This window comes from Chiloscyllium plagiosum, unplaced genomic scaffold, assembly GCF_037043375.1.
Source record: "Chiloscyllium plagiosum isolate Xiang-an unplaced genomic scaffold, Cpla_swu_hap1 HiC_scaffold_10, whole genome shotgun sequence".
NCBI classification, from domain to species: domain Eukaryota; kingdom Metazoa; phylum Chordata; class Chondrichthyes; order Orectolobiformes; family Hemiscylliidae; genus Chiloscyllium; species Chiloscyllium plagiosum.
Window position 1 is genome coordinate 34,204,777 of NW_028270148.1, and position 15,559 is coordinate 34,220,335.

Below are 15,559 nucleotides of genomic sequence, written 5' to 3' on the forward strand. Positions count from 1 at the left end.
CGGGAATTGAACCCGGGTCTCTGGCGCTGTGAGGCAGCAGTGCTAACCACTGTGCCACCGTGCCGCCCTCGGCTGATCATCATCTCAATGCCATTTTCCTGTGTTTCCATATCCCTGAATGTCAGCAAACTTGAGAAACATATTACTTTCTGCTTTGAATTTACTCAATGAGTTGATATAATCTTCTGGTCAAATTAAACCTCCATTTTATTGTTGAGAAAGAAGGAACACCTTGAAGCATTGGTGCCACAAAAGGATTGGAATCAGATGGAAATACTTGAGAAAGTTGAGTGTGGCAGTGGGAAAAGCTCACTTATTAATTTTTGGACTCACTTTATATCTCTGTTTGCTCCCAGCCCACCCAAATCCACATAACTGCACTGTTTCCAATCAGCAGTTGTCTCTCATTGCAGGGAGGATGTTTATTTAGGGTTGTAAACTTCTGCTGTGGGTCTTCTTGTGACTCAATATTTGGGAGAATGGGGCAACTTGTCCCATATCCTGAGTGGGGTCTTGAGAGCTTCCTTTTCAGCCACATCATTAAGGCTAAAGGCTGAAAAATAAACATGATGGCACTTGATTGACTACCTGTCACCATTTTGAGCAATTTGTAGCAAGCTGCTCTCAGTTTTTCATGTCAATGGTGCCAGTCTTCAAGGAGAACTTTAGACTGCCTTTGTTATGTCTTCATTTCCTTCCCCTAGAACACAAGCCACTTGAGTTCAGAAAGCAGGGCCTGGCAAAGAAAATGCTGTTCAGCCATTCAGAGTACAGAGTCCAGTCCATCATTGTTCATTTTGTAGGAGTTTTAGCCAAATATCTGGCTTCAAGAAGGACTCCACTATTATTCAAGGTCCTTTCCACTGAATGTCTCTATCATTGATGCATAGGAGCACTAGAGTCCAGGTCACACTGCAGTACAGAGTTTTGCTAACAACTACTGTGTCTACTCGTACCATTGTTGACGTGTGGAGGTCTTTGTGTCAAAGACGCACTACTGAGCCAACACACCTGATCTAGTGTTGGATCTCCCTAATCAAGTGACGTTTTGAGATAGGCAACTGCCAAGGGAAGTACGTAACTATCATAAGTCTCTCTTTCCATATATGTATAAAATGTAATATATAGAGTAGTGGAATATTTGACTAACTGCGTTTATAGGAGCTTTGTTTGGCAACATTCAAGGACAGATCAAGTCTGATTGCAAGTCTGAAGATATGATGACTGATGTGCTAATCTGGTGCAGAGTGGTCAATCACAGTGCAGTCATCCAGATACCGTAGGTCACATATGTTTGTGTTGGCTACATGTTTTAACCACATAAGTCTCCGTGCCAAGAGCTTTCCATTTAGCCAATATTTATTACTCACTCCAAAAGGCAATCGATCCAGCGTAAAAGGAGGTGCAGAGCAGGGGAGCACAAGCAATCATTTAAGGACCTCCAACAGTAGATGGTGACAGTGAAGGAGCTGCAGTCAAATGGACCCTCTGTGGGGAGAAATGACCGTATTTTGGGAAAGGAGGCCTCATGGGGAAGCAGCAAGCAAAAAATATTCCACAACCCACAGGCTCCTTATTCAACTTTAATTTCCCTTATATTTATAAGACCATAAGGCATAGGAGTGGAAGTAAGGCCATTCAGCCCATCGAGCCCACTCCACCATTTAATCATGGCTGATGGGCACTTCAACTCCACTTACCCGCACTCTCCCCGGGGCCCTTAATTTCTTGCGAGATCAAGAATTTATCAATCTCTGCCTTGAAGACATTTAATGTCCCGGCCTCCACTGCGTTCTGTGGCAATGAATTCCACAGGCCCACCACTCTCTGGATGAAGAAATGTCTCCTCATTTCCATTCTAAATTGACCCCCTCTAATTCTAAGGCTGTGCCCACGGGTCCTAGTCTCCCCGCCTAATGGAAACAACTTCCTAGCGTCCACCCTTTCTGAGCCATGCATTATCTTGTAAGTTTCTATTAGATCTCCCCTCAACCTTCTAAACTCTAATGAATACAATTCCAGGATCCTCAGCCATTCATCATATGTTAGGCCTACCATTCCAGTGATCATCCATGTGAATCTCTGCTGGACACGCACCAGTGCCAGTATGTCCTTCCTGAGATGTGGAACCCAAACTTGGACACAGTATTCTAAATGTGGCCTAACTAGAGCTTTATAAAGTCTCAGAAGCACATCGCTGCTTTTATATTCTCTTGATATAATTGACAACATTACATTCGCTTTCTTAATCACGGATTCAGCCTGCAAGTTAACCTTTAGAGAATCCTGGACTAACACTCCCAGATCCCTATGTACTTTGGCTTTATGAATTTTCTCACTGTTTAGAAAATAGTCCATGCCTGTATTCTTTTTCCCAAAGTGCAAGACCTCATATTTGCTCACATTGAATTTCATCAGCCATTTCTTGGACCACTCTCCTCAACTGTCTAAAACTTTCTGCAGGGTGAAAGTGAGGACTGCAGATGCTGGAAATTAGAGTCAAGAGTGGTGCTGGAAAAGCACAGCCGGCCAGGCAACACCCGAGGAGCAGGAAAATTAACATTTCAGGCAAAAGCCCTCCTGATGAAGGGCTTTTGCTTGAAACATTGACTTTCCTGGTCCTGCCTGACCTAAATCTTTCAGTAGCCCCCCTACCTCCTCAGTACTACCTGCCTATCCACCTAACTTCGTATCATCAGCAAACTTTGTCAGGATGCCCCCAGTCCCTTCATCCAGATCATTAATATATAAAGTGAACAGCTGCGGCCACAACACTAAACCCTGCGGAACACCACTTGACACCAGTTGCCATTCCGAAAAAGAACCTTTTATCCCAACTCTCTGCCTTCTGTCAGACAGCCAATCCTCAATCCATGACCAGGGACCTCACCTTACTCAGCAGCCTCCCGTGAGGCACTTTATCAAAGGCCTTTTGGAAGTCTAGATAGATAATATCCACTGGGTTTCCCTGGTCTAACCTACATGTTACCTCTTCAAAGAATTCTAACAGGTTTGTCAGGCACGACTCCTTACTAAATCCATGCTGACTTGTTCTAATCTGACTCTGCACTTACAAGAATTTAGAAATCTCATCCTTAATGATGGATTCTAGAATTTTACCAATAACTGAGGTTAGGATAATTGGCCTATAATTTTCCATCTTTTGTCTTGTTCCTTTCTTGCACAAGGGGGTCACAACATTGATTTTACAATCATCTGTGACTTTCCCTGACTCCAGTGACTTCTGAAAGATCACAACCAATGTCTCCAGGTCAGGAGATTTATCAGTTTTTAGATCTTTTAGCTTTTCTAGCACTTTGTCTTTTGTAATGGTTGCCATACTGAACTCCGCCCCCTAAATCTCCTTAATTGTTGGGATATTACTCATATCTTCCACTGTGAAGACTGACACAAAGTTCTTATTAAGTTCTTCAGCTATTTCCTTTTCTCCCATCACTCACCTTCCAGCAGCAATTTGGAGCAGCCCAATGATTACTTTTGCCTCTGGTTTGTTTCTTATGTATTGAAAGAAACTTTTACTATCACTTCTAATATTACTGGCTAGCCTACCTTCATATTTGATCCTCTCCTTTCTTATTTCTCTCTTTGTTATCCTCTGTTTGTTTTTGTAGACTTCCCAATCTTCTGATTTCCCAGTGCTCTTGGCCACTGTATAGGCGCTCTGTTTTTCTATGATACTTTCCTGACTTCCTTTATCAACCATGGTTGTCTAATCCACCAACAACCAATGCCCACCCCCCACCCCCCCCCCCCCCCCCCTTTCCCGGATAATCGTTCTTTTCTTTGGGATGAACCTCGTACTGTGTTCTCAATTACACCCAGAAACCCCTGCCCTTATTGTTCTACTGTCTTCCCTGCTAGGCTCTGCTTCCAATCTATTTTCGTCAGTTCCTCTCTCATGCCCTTGTAATTACCTTTATTTAACTGTAACACCATTACATCTGATTTTGTCTTCTCTCTTTCAAACTGCAGTCTGAACTCTACCATATTATGATCGCTGCCTCTTATGTCTTCCCTTACTTTAAGATCTTTTATAAAGTCTGGTTCATTACATAGCACTAGGTCCAGAATAGCCTGCTCCCTTGTGGGCTCCATCACAAGCTGTTCCAAAAAGCCATCCTGTAGGCATTCCATGAATTCCCTTTCTTTGGATCCACTGGCAACATTATTCACCCACTCCAATGGCATATTGAAGTCCCCCATGATCACCGTGACCTTGCCTTTTTGACATGCCCTATCTATTTCCTGGTACATCTTGTGCCGCTGGTCCTGACCACTGCTGGGAGGTCTGTACGTAACTCCCATTATGGTTTCTTCACCTTTGTGGTTCCTCAACTCCACCCACACAGACTCCACATTATCTGACCCTGTCATTCAGTGCCATAGATTTAATTTCATTCTTAACTAACAAGGCAACCCTACCCCCTCTGCCCATCTCTCTGTCCTTTCAATAAATTGTAAATCCTTGGATGTTTAACTGCCCGTCCTGATCCCCCTGCAACCATGTCTCTGTGATGCCTACCACATCATCATCATTCACCATAATTTGTGCTGTTAATTCATCTACTTTGTTACAAATACTTCGAGCACTCAGGTAAAGTGCCTTAATGCTAACTTTCTTATCATTATTAGAGATATTGAAAATCATAAGATGTTCTTAGTTATCTTCCTTTTTGTTGCATTCCTAGTCTGCCTTGAACTTAAACCCACCTGCATACATGCTATCCTGCTGCTTATCTTTCTGTTTAACTCCACACTCCCTCTTTCCCTTTCCCCTAGCTCAGAAGTTTAAGTGCCTACTGACCATCCGATTTACCCTTTTCGCTAGAATACTGGTTCCAGATCGGTTCAGGTGAAGACTGTTCCATCGGTACAGATCCCCCCAGTTCCAAAACTGATGCCAATGTCCCATGAAATGGAATTCCTCTTTCCCACACCTTGGCACCGGTGTGCTCAGAGACCAAGGCTGGCTTCAAGCTAAGTGCTTAAATAGCAATCACTTGCCTTCCCAACAGCGTCCTGCTCTGACCTCACTTCTGCCCAGCTCCCGCCACTCTCTGCTGAAAAAAGACCGATTATAATGACCTGATTTCAGCAGAACAAAAAAATCCCTGCTTCGTGATCCTTGGGCCTTCCATATGTTCAAATTTTTCAATGTTCATTGTCGGACACATTGTTAATAATATGAGGGCTTTCAGAAAGCTTTGCTTGATGCAGATCCAGTTTTTGATGGCATTGGTTTCATGTCTTTCATGAGTTATATTATAAAAGCCACAGACACTTGCGATTTACTAATGAGAAGCTTTGGTCAGTTTGCTCAATGCAATGAAGAATTTCTGATGATGGTTTTGACATTTGTCTCATGACAAAGACCATGGCAGAAGTTCCTCTGGAAGGTCCAAAGCCCCACTATGTCCCTGAAAGGATTCCCTCCGGAAGCAGGTGATTCAGGACAATGCATGTAAGAATTTCACCTCTGGGAAATGCTTTGATAATATCCACAGCATGAATCATCTGCTTTCTTGAAGATCATTAAGTTTTCACTGTCCCAAATCCTAAAAATGACTTCATGAAGTCATGATATAAACAAATGCCTATCAATTCTGAAGACCTTAGGTGGAATACTGTCAGGCCACAGGCATTGTTAGTTTCCATCCATTTTGTTGCTTGCTTCTGTTCTCCCAAAGCTAGTGCTTCACTCATGAATTCTACAATACTGGGTGATAGCCTGGATTCATAGTTAAGGAGTTATTGGATTTTCTTTTTGCCCCAGCATTGAAAGATGGAATGGACATCCTTAAGAGGAGATGCACCATTCGGAGTGCAAAAAGGATATTGTCAATTTGACCTTGGTCTGTCAATGGCCCTGGTGACTTCACAAAAACCTTGCATGTTGTGACAATCAATCAATCAGTAAACTGTTGGATTTCTCAGGCACTCTTCCTGTGGTTTGCTTTTAATGGCCCAGATGTGTCCTCGGACATCAGCCTTAGGCTGACCAATGCTGCCTTCTTGACTTGTGACCTTGGGTTGATCTGCCAGGCACTGAAGGCAGCTTATTTTTGTTCTAGATCTTGCTTCTACAGTCAAGACAACGATCACCTTCATCTTGGAATTTTGCTCCTGCAATGACTTTGAATCTAACATCCATGTGGATCAAGTGTACCGACATAGCAGGGCAAAGCTTAATTGTAGCCTTGTGAAAATAGAAATATCCACGTGCACATGTTCAGTAGCTCATGTCATAGTGAATTCAGATCACGTGGAGCCTGTGAGTGTACAGCTGCAGAAGCACGTCCTTTCCCATCATGCCTTGTAAGTAGTTACATTAATAAAGCTGGATAAAGTGATGGGGGTGTGGACAATGCCTTTTTACAGATATCGATTCAGTCTTTAACTCAAAAGACATAATCCAGGTGCTTTAGACTTGGATGCCTCAGTGTGGTTTGGTTTTGGTGGAAGTGTGTGTTTCCTATAATGATGAGACACTGAACACATTCGGCCAGCAGTAGGACACTATTCCATTGTTTTTTACCCTGGTATTTTCCCCAATGGTTCCTCTTCAGACAGAGTCACAACCAATCTTGGAATTAACGGATATTTTTTTTTCTTTTGGGATGGCAGAGAGCACTTCATGAAAGTCAGAAAATTTCCTTGATGCTTTATCAAGGGACATAAGCACATAACTATAATTATCATGTATGATGGTGGTGGAGTGTGTGGGGGTGAGCGTGTCGGTGTGAGTGGTGTGGGGCAGTGTGTGAGGTAATGGTGGAGTGTGTGGGGGTGAGATTGAGGGTGGGTGTGGTGTGGGGCAGTGTGTGTGATGGTGGTCGGGAGGTGTGGTGTCATAATCGCTTCATTATACAATTGGAATTCTGGAGTATATCCAAAATCCTGCTGTGTGTAGCACAGCCAACAGCTTTCAGGGTCAACATGAGGCTTTCCCCTCCAGTAGAAGGTGCATCTTTCTGCTTGCTCCTTCGACTACCCTTCCGCAGGAAGGCTGGTCTCACTTAGGGCAGCGATATCCATTGGGAGCCCTGACAGCTCACGTGATATACTTGTAGTTTGTTTTTCTCGGTTGTCACTCTTGAAATTGTTGGCGTATTCTAACGTGCCAAACCTCAAAATTTGAAATTTTCTTTTTTTGACCATGAAGGGGTGCAGTTCCCCAGCCAGGACAAAGTGGGACAACCTTATTTTTAAGAGCACCTCTTCTCACCCCTTTCCTATTTTGGGTGAGTTGAGGATGGCCAGAAGATAATTACCGAGTCACAAATGCTGCTGCCCAAACCAAATCTCTGCCCCAACATTGGCAACAGATACATGAAGGCTGTTGGATGCCTATGTGTCCGAGACTCTCAGGTTCACAGCCTTGTCCCCATCACCAGTTTGCCATAACACAAATTGGTAAAATGTTGCAAACTGATAAAAGACAATGCATGATACATTATTTGTAGAGTGTGGCAACTGACATTAACAACAGCCCAAAAGAATATTCAAATTCCTGGATCTGAATTGCTAATGCTAAGGAAATGACAGGTGAGAGATTTGGGATGATAAGAACAAGACAAGTCTCAGACCCGGAGAAGCGATACCTACTTTGAAGGGGGCATTTTCTTACCAGAATAAGTCAGTCTTATTCCAAAGAATAAGAGGCAACAGTCCTGCTAAATTGCTGATTATACAGCCTCTGTTACATCTTTGCCAACGTAACCATTTTAAATAATCTGAGAAAATAAGAATTCTGCAAACATGAATTGGAGTACACAGATGGAAAATAGCACCACTCACGAATATAAACTAATAGCTTTAATCCATTGGAGCAGATACAAACATACTGTGCTAATTCTGATTTAAATCAGTAAGAGTTACCAGGCTCTGAAAGTGTACATTACTTATCCAGTGTAACAGTAAAAACTTCAAAAATAAAATGGCATGGATGATAACCATTTCTGTGTTTCTTTCAGAAATTTCATTGCATTTGATAAGAATTCACAGATATTTATTCAATTAAGAAATATTAAGGACCATTTGCTCTCCCATCTCTGCAGCACAATGAACTTGTTTCTTGTTATCACTCCATTGCTGAAAGATGTGCCTTTTCACACTTTGAAGTTTCATAATTTAATTGCTACATGTCCAAGTAAAAAATGTCAGCTTCCAAATTCAGTTCATATGAAAAATGAATTAAAAGATGAAACAATCAAGTTCCCAGAGATACTGGAGAAAAATTACATTTAAAAATACAAAAAGAAAAGCTATTGTATTGCAACATGCAGTAATTCTGCTGCCTATTAGCTTCCACATAATTGTAGGTGGGGAGGAAGGACAAATTATGTAAACAGTGGCCTTTAATATCTGGCTCCTGCCTGATTGAGATGTCATTTTTATTGTTACCTCATGATGTCAAAGCAGTTTATTTTCAGACCCCTCTTTCAAAAAGAGAGAGGAACATCTGGTTAGTGACAGGATTGAGAGTTAGTTAATAACAGAAGAAAATAGTATTGAGTGCAATGTGGCAGGTCCCATTAAAATGTCACATCAAGGAATTTGGCTGATCCAGAATGTGGCATATACCATATTCTTAGGAAGCAATGCAGACTACTCAACAAATAATGCTTACATTCTGCTGTTGTTGAGAATTAAATCGAGGGAGTATATTGTCAATTGGATACAAAATTGGCTTGAAGGAGGGTGGTAGTGAAGGGTTGCTCTTCAGATTGGAGGCCTGTGACGAGCAGTGTGCTGGGTTCACTGTTTGCTTGTCATTTATATAAATGATTTGGATGTGAATATAGGAGGTATGGTAAGTATGTTTGCAGGTAGCATCAGAACAGATGGTGCAGTGGACAGTGAAGGAGGTTACCTCAGGGTACAACAGGATCTTGATCAGATGGGCCAATAGGCTGAGGAGTGGCAGATAGATTTTAGATGTGAGGTGTTGCATTTGGTTAGGTAAACCAGGGCAGGGTTTATACAGTTAATGGTACGGCCCTGGAAAGTGTTACCGAAGAGACCTCGGGGTGCAGGTCTATAGTTCGTTGAAAGTGGAGTTACATGCAGACAGGATGGGGAAGGCGGCATTTGGCATGCTTGCCTTCATTGGTCAAAGCATGCAGTGTCAGAATTGGGAGGTCACATTGCAGTTGTACACAACATTGGTGAAGCCACTTTTAGAATATTGTGTACAGTTCTGGTCTTCCTTCCATAGGAAGTATGCTGTTAAATTTGAGGGGATGCAGAAAATATTCATAAAGATGATGCCAGGACTGGAGGCTTTGAGTTATAGGGAGAGGCTGATTAGGCTGGGGATTATTTCCCCTGGAGCAGAGGCTGAGGGGTGACCTTATAGAAGTTTACAAAATCATGAGGGGCAGATAAAGTGAATAGCCAAGCCCTTTTTTTTCCTACGGTGGGGGAGTCCAAAACTAGAGGACATAGGTTTCAGGTGAGAGGGAAGGATTTAAAAGAACCTGAGGGCTAACTTTCATGCATATATGGAATGAGCCCCCATAGGAAGTGGTGGAGGCAGGTACAACATTTTAAAGGCATCTGAATGAGAGTATGAATAAAAAGGGTTTAGAGGGATATGGGCCAAATGCTGGGGCATAAGGGACGAGGTCAGATTGGGATGCCTGGTCAGCACAGACAAGTTGGACTGAAGGGTCTGTTTCTGTTCTGTGTGACTCAGTGATTCTATAAGGAAAACAATTCTTTAAGTATCTTCTGGGTCCACTGAGCTAAGCAAATTAATGAAATTTTATTCTTAAGTTTCACATCACTTCACTTTTGAGGCAGTGACTTTGCAGAAACTTTATGGATTGGTAAATCCATCATATAATGATGGACAAAATCTGTGGAAGGAATAAGCTTGGCTTAACCCATGCCAGTATCACTTAAGAGTGATCCATTGCCAGATCTCAATGGACAACAGGCCTATTTTCTCTACCAAATGTGCCACATCAAGGTGATCCTGAAGAGCAAAGGTAGTCTCCAGTTGCTTTCTTCCAAAAGCAATTATCTTAAACTCATCTTCTCTTCCTCACTCTATTTCCCATTAAGTGAATGTCACATTTATTGTTTTATTTTGTTCTATTGTTTTCCTTAGTTGGGAGAGCCAAACCAATCTACATTTCGTTCTTGGCTTCCTGAGGACATCTCATCCAAAACATCAAACTCTTGTTCTTTTAAATAAACAATTTTCCTTATGAAGCTATGTGCACACCAATATTTTAACTGGTTCCCCTTCTTTACTGTGTTCCATCCGATCTGTGACTACCAAATGAATGTAAAATATATTAGTTTTTGTCCTCTTGAAGTCTGAAGACTTTGTGAAACCTGATTTGCAAGGCTATCCGTGCCATGCATTTCAAGTCTTCCCACTGCTTTAAGGAGAAAGTGAGGTCTGCAGATGCTGGAGATCAAAGTTGAAACTTTATTGCTGGAACAGCACAGCAGGTCAGGCAGCATCCAGGGAACAGGAGATTCGACGTTTCGGGCACAGGCCCTTCTTCAGGAATGAGCAGAGAGTGTTCAGCAGGAGAAGATAAAAGGTAGGGAGGAGGGACTTGGAGGAGGGGCGTTGGAAATGTGATAGGTGGAAAGAGGTCAAGGTGAGGGTGATAGGTCGGAGTAGGATGGAGGCGGAGAGGTCAAGAAGAAGACTGCAGGTCAGGAAGGCGGTGCCGGGCTGGAGGGATTCGGCTGAGACAAGGTGGGGGGAGGGGGGATGAAGAAACTGGTGAAGTCCAAGTTCATCCCCTGTAGTTGGAGGGTTCCCAGTCGGAAGATAAGACGCTCCTCCTCCGACCGTCGCGTTGTTGTGGTTCCACACCCCCCACCAACCCAACCTCCACTCCCGGCACCTTCCCTTGCAACCGCAGGAGGTGCAACACTTGCGCCCACACCTCCCCCCTCACTTCTCTCCAAGGCCCCAAAGGAAACTTCCATATCCGCCACAGATTCACCTGCACCTCCACCCACATCATCTACTGCATCCGCTGCAGCCGGTGTGGCCTCCTCTATATTGGGGAGACAGGCCGCCTACTTGCGGAGCGATTCAGAGAGCACCTCTGGGCCACCCGGACGAACCAACCCAACCACCCTGTAGCACAGAATTTCAACTCCCCCTCCCACTCCACCGAGGATATGCAGGTCATTGGACTCATCCACCGCCAAAACACAACAACGCGACGGTCGGAGGAGGAGCGTCTTATCTTCCGACTGGGAACCCTCCAACCACAGGGGATGAACTTGGACTTGCTGCCTGACCTGCTGTGCTGTTCCAGCAATAAAGTTTCAACTTCCCACTGCTTTAAGCAAGCAAGGAAGCTTAGATTGGTATACATCTTTTTCCATTTTCTGTTTGACTTAATGAGATTTGAATTTTTAAACGGATGCTGTATTTTCATTTCAATGTGTGCCTAGCTGTCCATTTTATAAAAATTACTCATGCAGATTTCATGAGTTAAACAGGTAATAAATTAGTTTTACTGCTAAAAAATACCCTTAGGGAAAAACATTAAAAGTGTATAAATACATCCTACTCTCCTGCAAAGTAATTCAAACTTGTATGCAAAAAAACACAAATTAGATTAGATTTTATGTTAAACTTTGTCAAGTTAAAGAACAAAATTTTAAAAAGTCATTTTAAAAACCATTATATTGCAAGCAGTTTCTTCTCCTGAAGTTGGTTTGAAGTAAAGGCAGATACTTCCCTTTTCTCTTAGAAAATGATGATAGAACTCCAACGCCTTTCGGAAGTCTCTGTTGGAAGACCACAGACAAACTTTTCTTGCCTAGTAAATTAGGGGTTAAAGATGGTAGAGAGAGCAAGAGACCAACTGTTCACTCTAGTTCCTACAATGTCTCAGCCCAGATCAAGTTTAAGGTTTCACACAAAAGGCTTATTACATAACTTCTCTCCAGTTTGTATTTTATAAAAGGTAGTTATGAGCTTATGTCCAACTCAGTTTCCTCTTAGCTGTTGATAATGCAGTGATTAACTTCATAAATATTCCAGCTCTTAAATCCTTAAGAGATCCATCCTTCATCTCGACAAGGTAGGAAGGAGGTACTCTCACCCTCTGGGTGCTACCAGCTGTTGGGACCTCTGTAGGCTCCTTCTCCATGACATGGGCTGTAGCTACTCATGCAAATTAGCAGTCAATCTAAGTGTCTTTGTTTGATTGAAATGTGCTTTTTAAAAGTTTAAAAGGTAAAACCAGACCATGAGCTACTAGATTATTCCAATATATAGTATCATGTCTTCACGACCTCACCATCTCAGTTTGACACACCTGGTTCTCAAATCAGAGAAAATCACCACCAATGGCTTCACTTCCTGCCTCTCCACCGTCATCTTGGATGTTCTTCAAGGATCTGTCCTTGACCTCCCTCCTATGCAGATGTAAATTTTATCTTGGATCTAAGTTGGTTAAGAAAACTCTGATGTTTATTCATGTCCAGGCGACTATTAATTTAAAAAATCCAGTGTTGGCTATAGCTTGATTTACTTCAATTCCACAGGAATATGAATTTAGGCAGGCAGGCGAATATGTTGCACATTTTCGGAAACTGTGCAATTGCCACTGCCATCCCTCAACAGAAATCTGTGGAGTTTCCAAGATCCTAGTCTGTAAGGCCTAGTCCCCTAGTTTGAGGAGAAGTGATGGCCGAGTGGTATTATCTAACACTTATTCCTTTGGAACGGAAACAAATCAAGCTACAGCCAACACTTGTTCTGTTTTTTTATTAATCCAGAGACCTATGTAATGTTCTGGACATGGCATTTGGTAGAATTTGAATTCAATAGAAATCTGGAATTAAGAGTCTGATGATGACCATGAAACTACTGTCATTTGTTGGAAAAAAAAGACATATGATTCACTAATTTCTTTTAGGGAAATAAATCTATCATCCTTACCTGGTCTGGCCCACATGTGACTCCACAACCACCGCAATGTGGTTTACTCTTAAGTGCTCTCTGGGCAGTTAGGGATGGGCAATAAATGCAGGCCTGGCCAGCGATGTCCTCATCCCGTAAATTAACATTTAAAAAAATCAGGAGGGAGCATAGTACATCCATGCCTTAAGCTTCCCCTGTTAATTTGACCAAACAGTTATGTTGCTCGCATAACAATACTATATATTTGTAGAAGCCCAATGCCATCAAACTGGATATGAATGAATGCTAACATGTAAGATTCTTCATCCATCACTCCAATTTCTATTAATTACACACAATGCTTAAAAATGTGACTGCATTGTAATGAACAATAACCTATACCTTTTGGGTTGATTAATTTACTTTGTGCGCTACTTTTAGTGCAACTGGAATGCAAACACATATTTATACAGCACCTTTCACAAATTAAAATGATTTAAATCATATCACTGTCAAAGGGGAATTTTGAAGTGTAGTCACTATTATAGGAAACACAGTAGGCAATTAACTCCAAGAATTTGCAAACAGCAAAATTATTGAGGTTATCCATTTTCATTATGTTTATTGATCATTAAATATTGGCCAAGATCAAGAGAACTCACCTGCTCCTTTGTAATATGCCCTCATTACGCCACAAGTGTTACATTAGATTACATGCTTCAGAATGCTACCACTCAGCGATAGACAATGCAGGAATAATAATAATTTCAAAATTCTCAGACTTATTGAACAAAAAGCTCAAGTTTTGTCTCCTCTGAATCTTTATTTGTCACATTAAATACTTCTGTACAGTCAACACAGTTAAAATTAACATTTCAGAAATACACATTCATCATAAATTGGCTCAAAAGTATAAAAATGTCTGATAGTTTCAATCTTCATCTTGACTTTCATCAGAAGATTCTGCTGCCTTTTCTCGCCTGAGCTTGTCTGCATAAAATTTGAAACTTTCCTGTTTAGAGAACAAAATGTTGAATGATTTATATGAACAAAGTGTTATATTCTTAATATGTGTGGGCTTTGTACTGTTATTTAAAGCACTGCATTTAAAAATAATATGCCTATACTGATGAAATAACTTTCAATCCAACAGGTACAATTCTTTGAATAGCATTGTAATTATGTTTTGAAAGGCAAAGTATGACTAAATACCGACATGTCATATTCCAAACTGTTGGAACATTTAAATGCACTGACCTTTTCAACAGTGATGGTATTAGCATTATTAAAAAATAATCAGTACAAACTGAACAGCTTGCTGCATATAAAAAAAGCCAAAGCAAAAAGGGGGAATTCATGGAACACACAACGTGTTGAGCATAATTAAACTTAGTTTACAGAGTCTAATATCAATTTATAACAAAATTGGGGCAGCACGGTGACTCAGTGGTTAGCACTGCTGCCTCACAGGGTCAGGGACCTGGGTTCGGTTCCTGCCTCGGGTGACTGTCTGTGTGGTGTTTGTACATTCTCCCTGTGTCTACGTGGGTTTCCTCCGGGTGCTCCAGTTTCCTCCCACAGTCCAAAGATGTGCAGGTCAAGTAAATTGCCCATAATGAGAGGTGATTAGTCAGGGGTAAATATAGGCGAGGGGAATGGGTCTGGGTGGGTTGCTCTTCACAGGTTCGATATGGACTTGTTGGGCTGAAGGGCCTGTTTCCATACTGTAGGGAATCTAATCAAAACTGTAATAAATTAGCAGCGATATAAATTTCATTTTGAAATGTTAACTCTCTCCACAGATGCTGGCAGACTTGCTGAGTTTCTCCAGCATTTTCTTTGCTTCAGATTTCCAGCATCCATAGTATTTTCCTTTAATTGCAGGCTGCTCTTAAATATTTTGTATTGATGAACTTAGATCGAAATTTAGGAGTTTGCAAAACCATCCTGACCTGAAAACAATTTGCTATTCCCTCATTACTACAAACCCCATGAAAACCCTGGAGCTCCCTTCCTAACAGTATTGTACTTGTTTCTGCACCCCCACATGCACAGCTGTAGTTCAAGAAAGCCTTTCTCTACCATCTCAAGGGATCAGCAGTAAATGTTGGCCTTGTACAATTAAAATAAATCTGCCCAATTAAGATAGAAAAAGGGAAAAAAGAAATTTCATAACTCTGTAAGCAATGGAATAAAAATGCAATTTATGACACTTGCGACATAGCTATTAGAATAACATGAGCGCTCCCTTATAAATCAAGGTCATTCTTTCTGCCTGAAACATCCCAGTGGTCAACAGTGCAAATTTGTGAACAGGTAGTATCATACTAATGTTTGCCATGCCTACAAAGCTATTATAAATCTAATTCAAACAAATAAAGGAGGAATAAGCCATTTAGCCTCTTGCATTTGTTTCTCGTTCAATAAAATCATGGCCCACCTGACCACAAGTTCAAATCCAAATCGCTGCTTTCCCTAATAACCTTTCACCCTTCTAGTTTAACAAAACTTCGTCTGCCTCTGCCTTAAAAATATTCAATTACTCTCCTCCACCTTTTCAAAAAGACAGTTCCAAAGTCACTCAACACTGATACTCCTGGGGAAAAAATTTAGTCATCAAATTCATCTATTCATATTAATTTGTAC

The 15,559-nt window shown here is 41.6% G+C and overlaps 2 protein-coding genes across 4 annotated transcripts in view; one reads left to right on the forward strand and one right to left on the reverse strand.

Moving 5' to 3' along the window:
• The window catches only part of abcg8 (ATP binding cassette subfamily G member 8), a 74,759-nt gene that overhangs the window by 38,695 nt on the left and 20,505 nt on the right, over nt 1-15,559 (forward strand). Inside the window, exon 14 of one of the 3 annotated variants that reach the window (XM_087991261.1) lies at nt 6,093-6,369. The exons of the other annotated variants lie outside the window; for them this stretch is intronic. Coding sequence (XP_087847387.1) covers nt 6,093-6,153 — 61 coding nt within the window. The 3' untranslated portion in view covers nt 6,154-6,369. Of the gene's footprint in view, nt 1-6,092; nt 6,370-15,559 lie in introns of those variants that run through there. 3 annotated transcript variants of the gene reach the window in all.
• Nucleotides 13,712-15,559, reverse strand: part of lrpprc (leucine-rich pentatricopeptide repeat containing) — a 144,324-nt gene continuing 142,476 nt past the window's right edge. Inside the window, exon 38 of the mRNA XM_043695628.2 lies at nt 13,712-13,925. Coding sequence (XP_043551563.1) covers nt 13,845-13,925 — 81 coding nt within the window. The 3' untranslated portion in view covers nt 13,712-13,844. The remainder of the gene's footprint in view (nt 13,926-15,559) is intronic.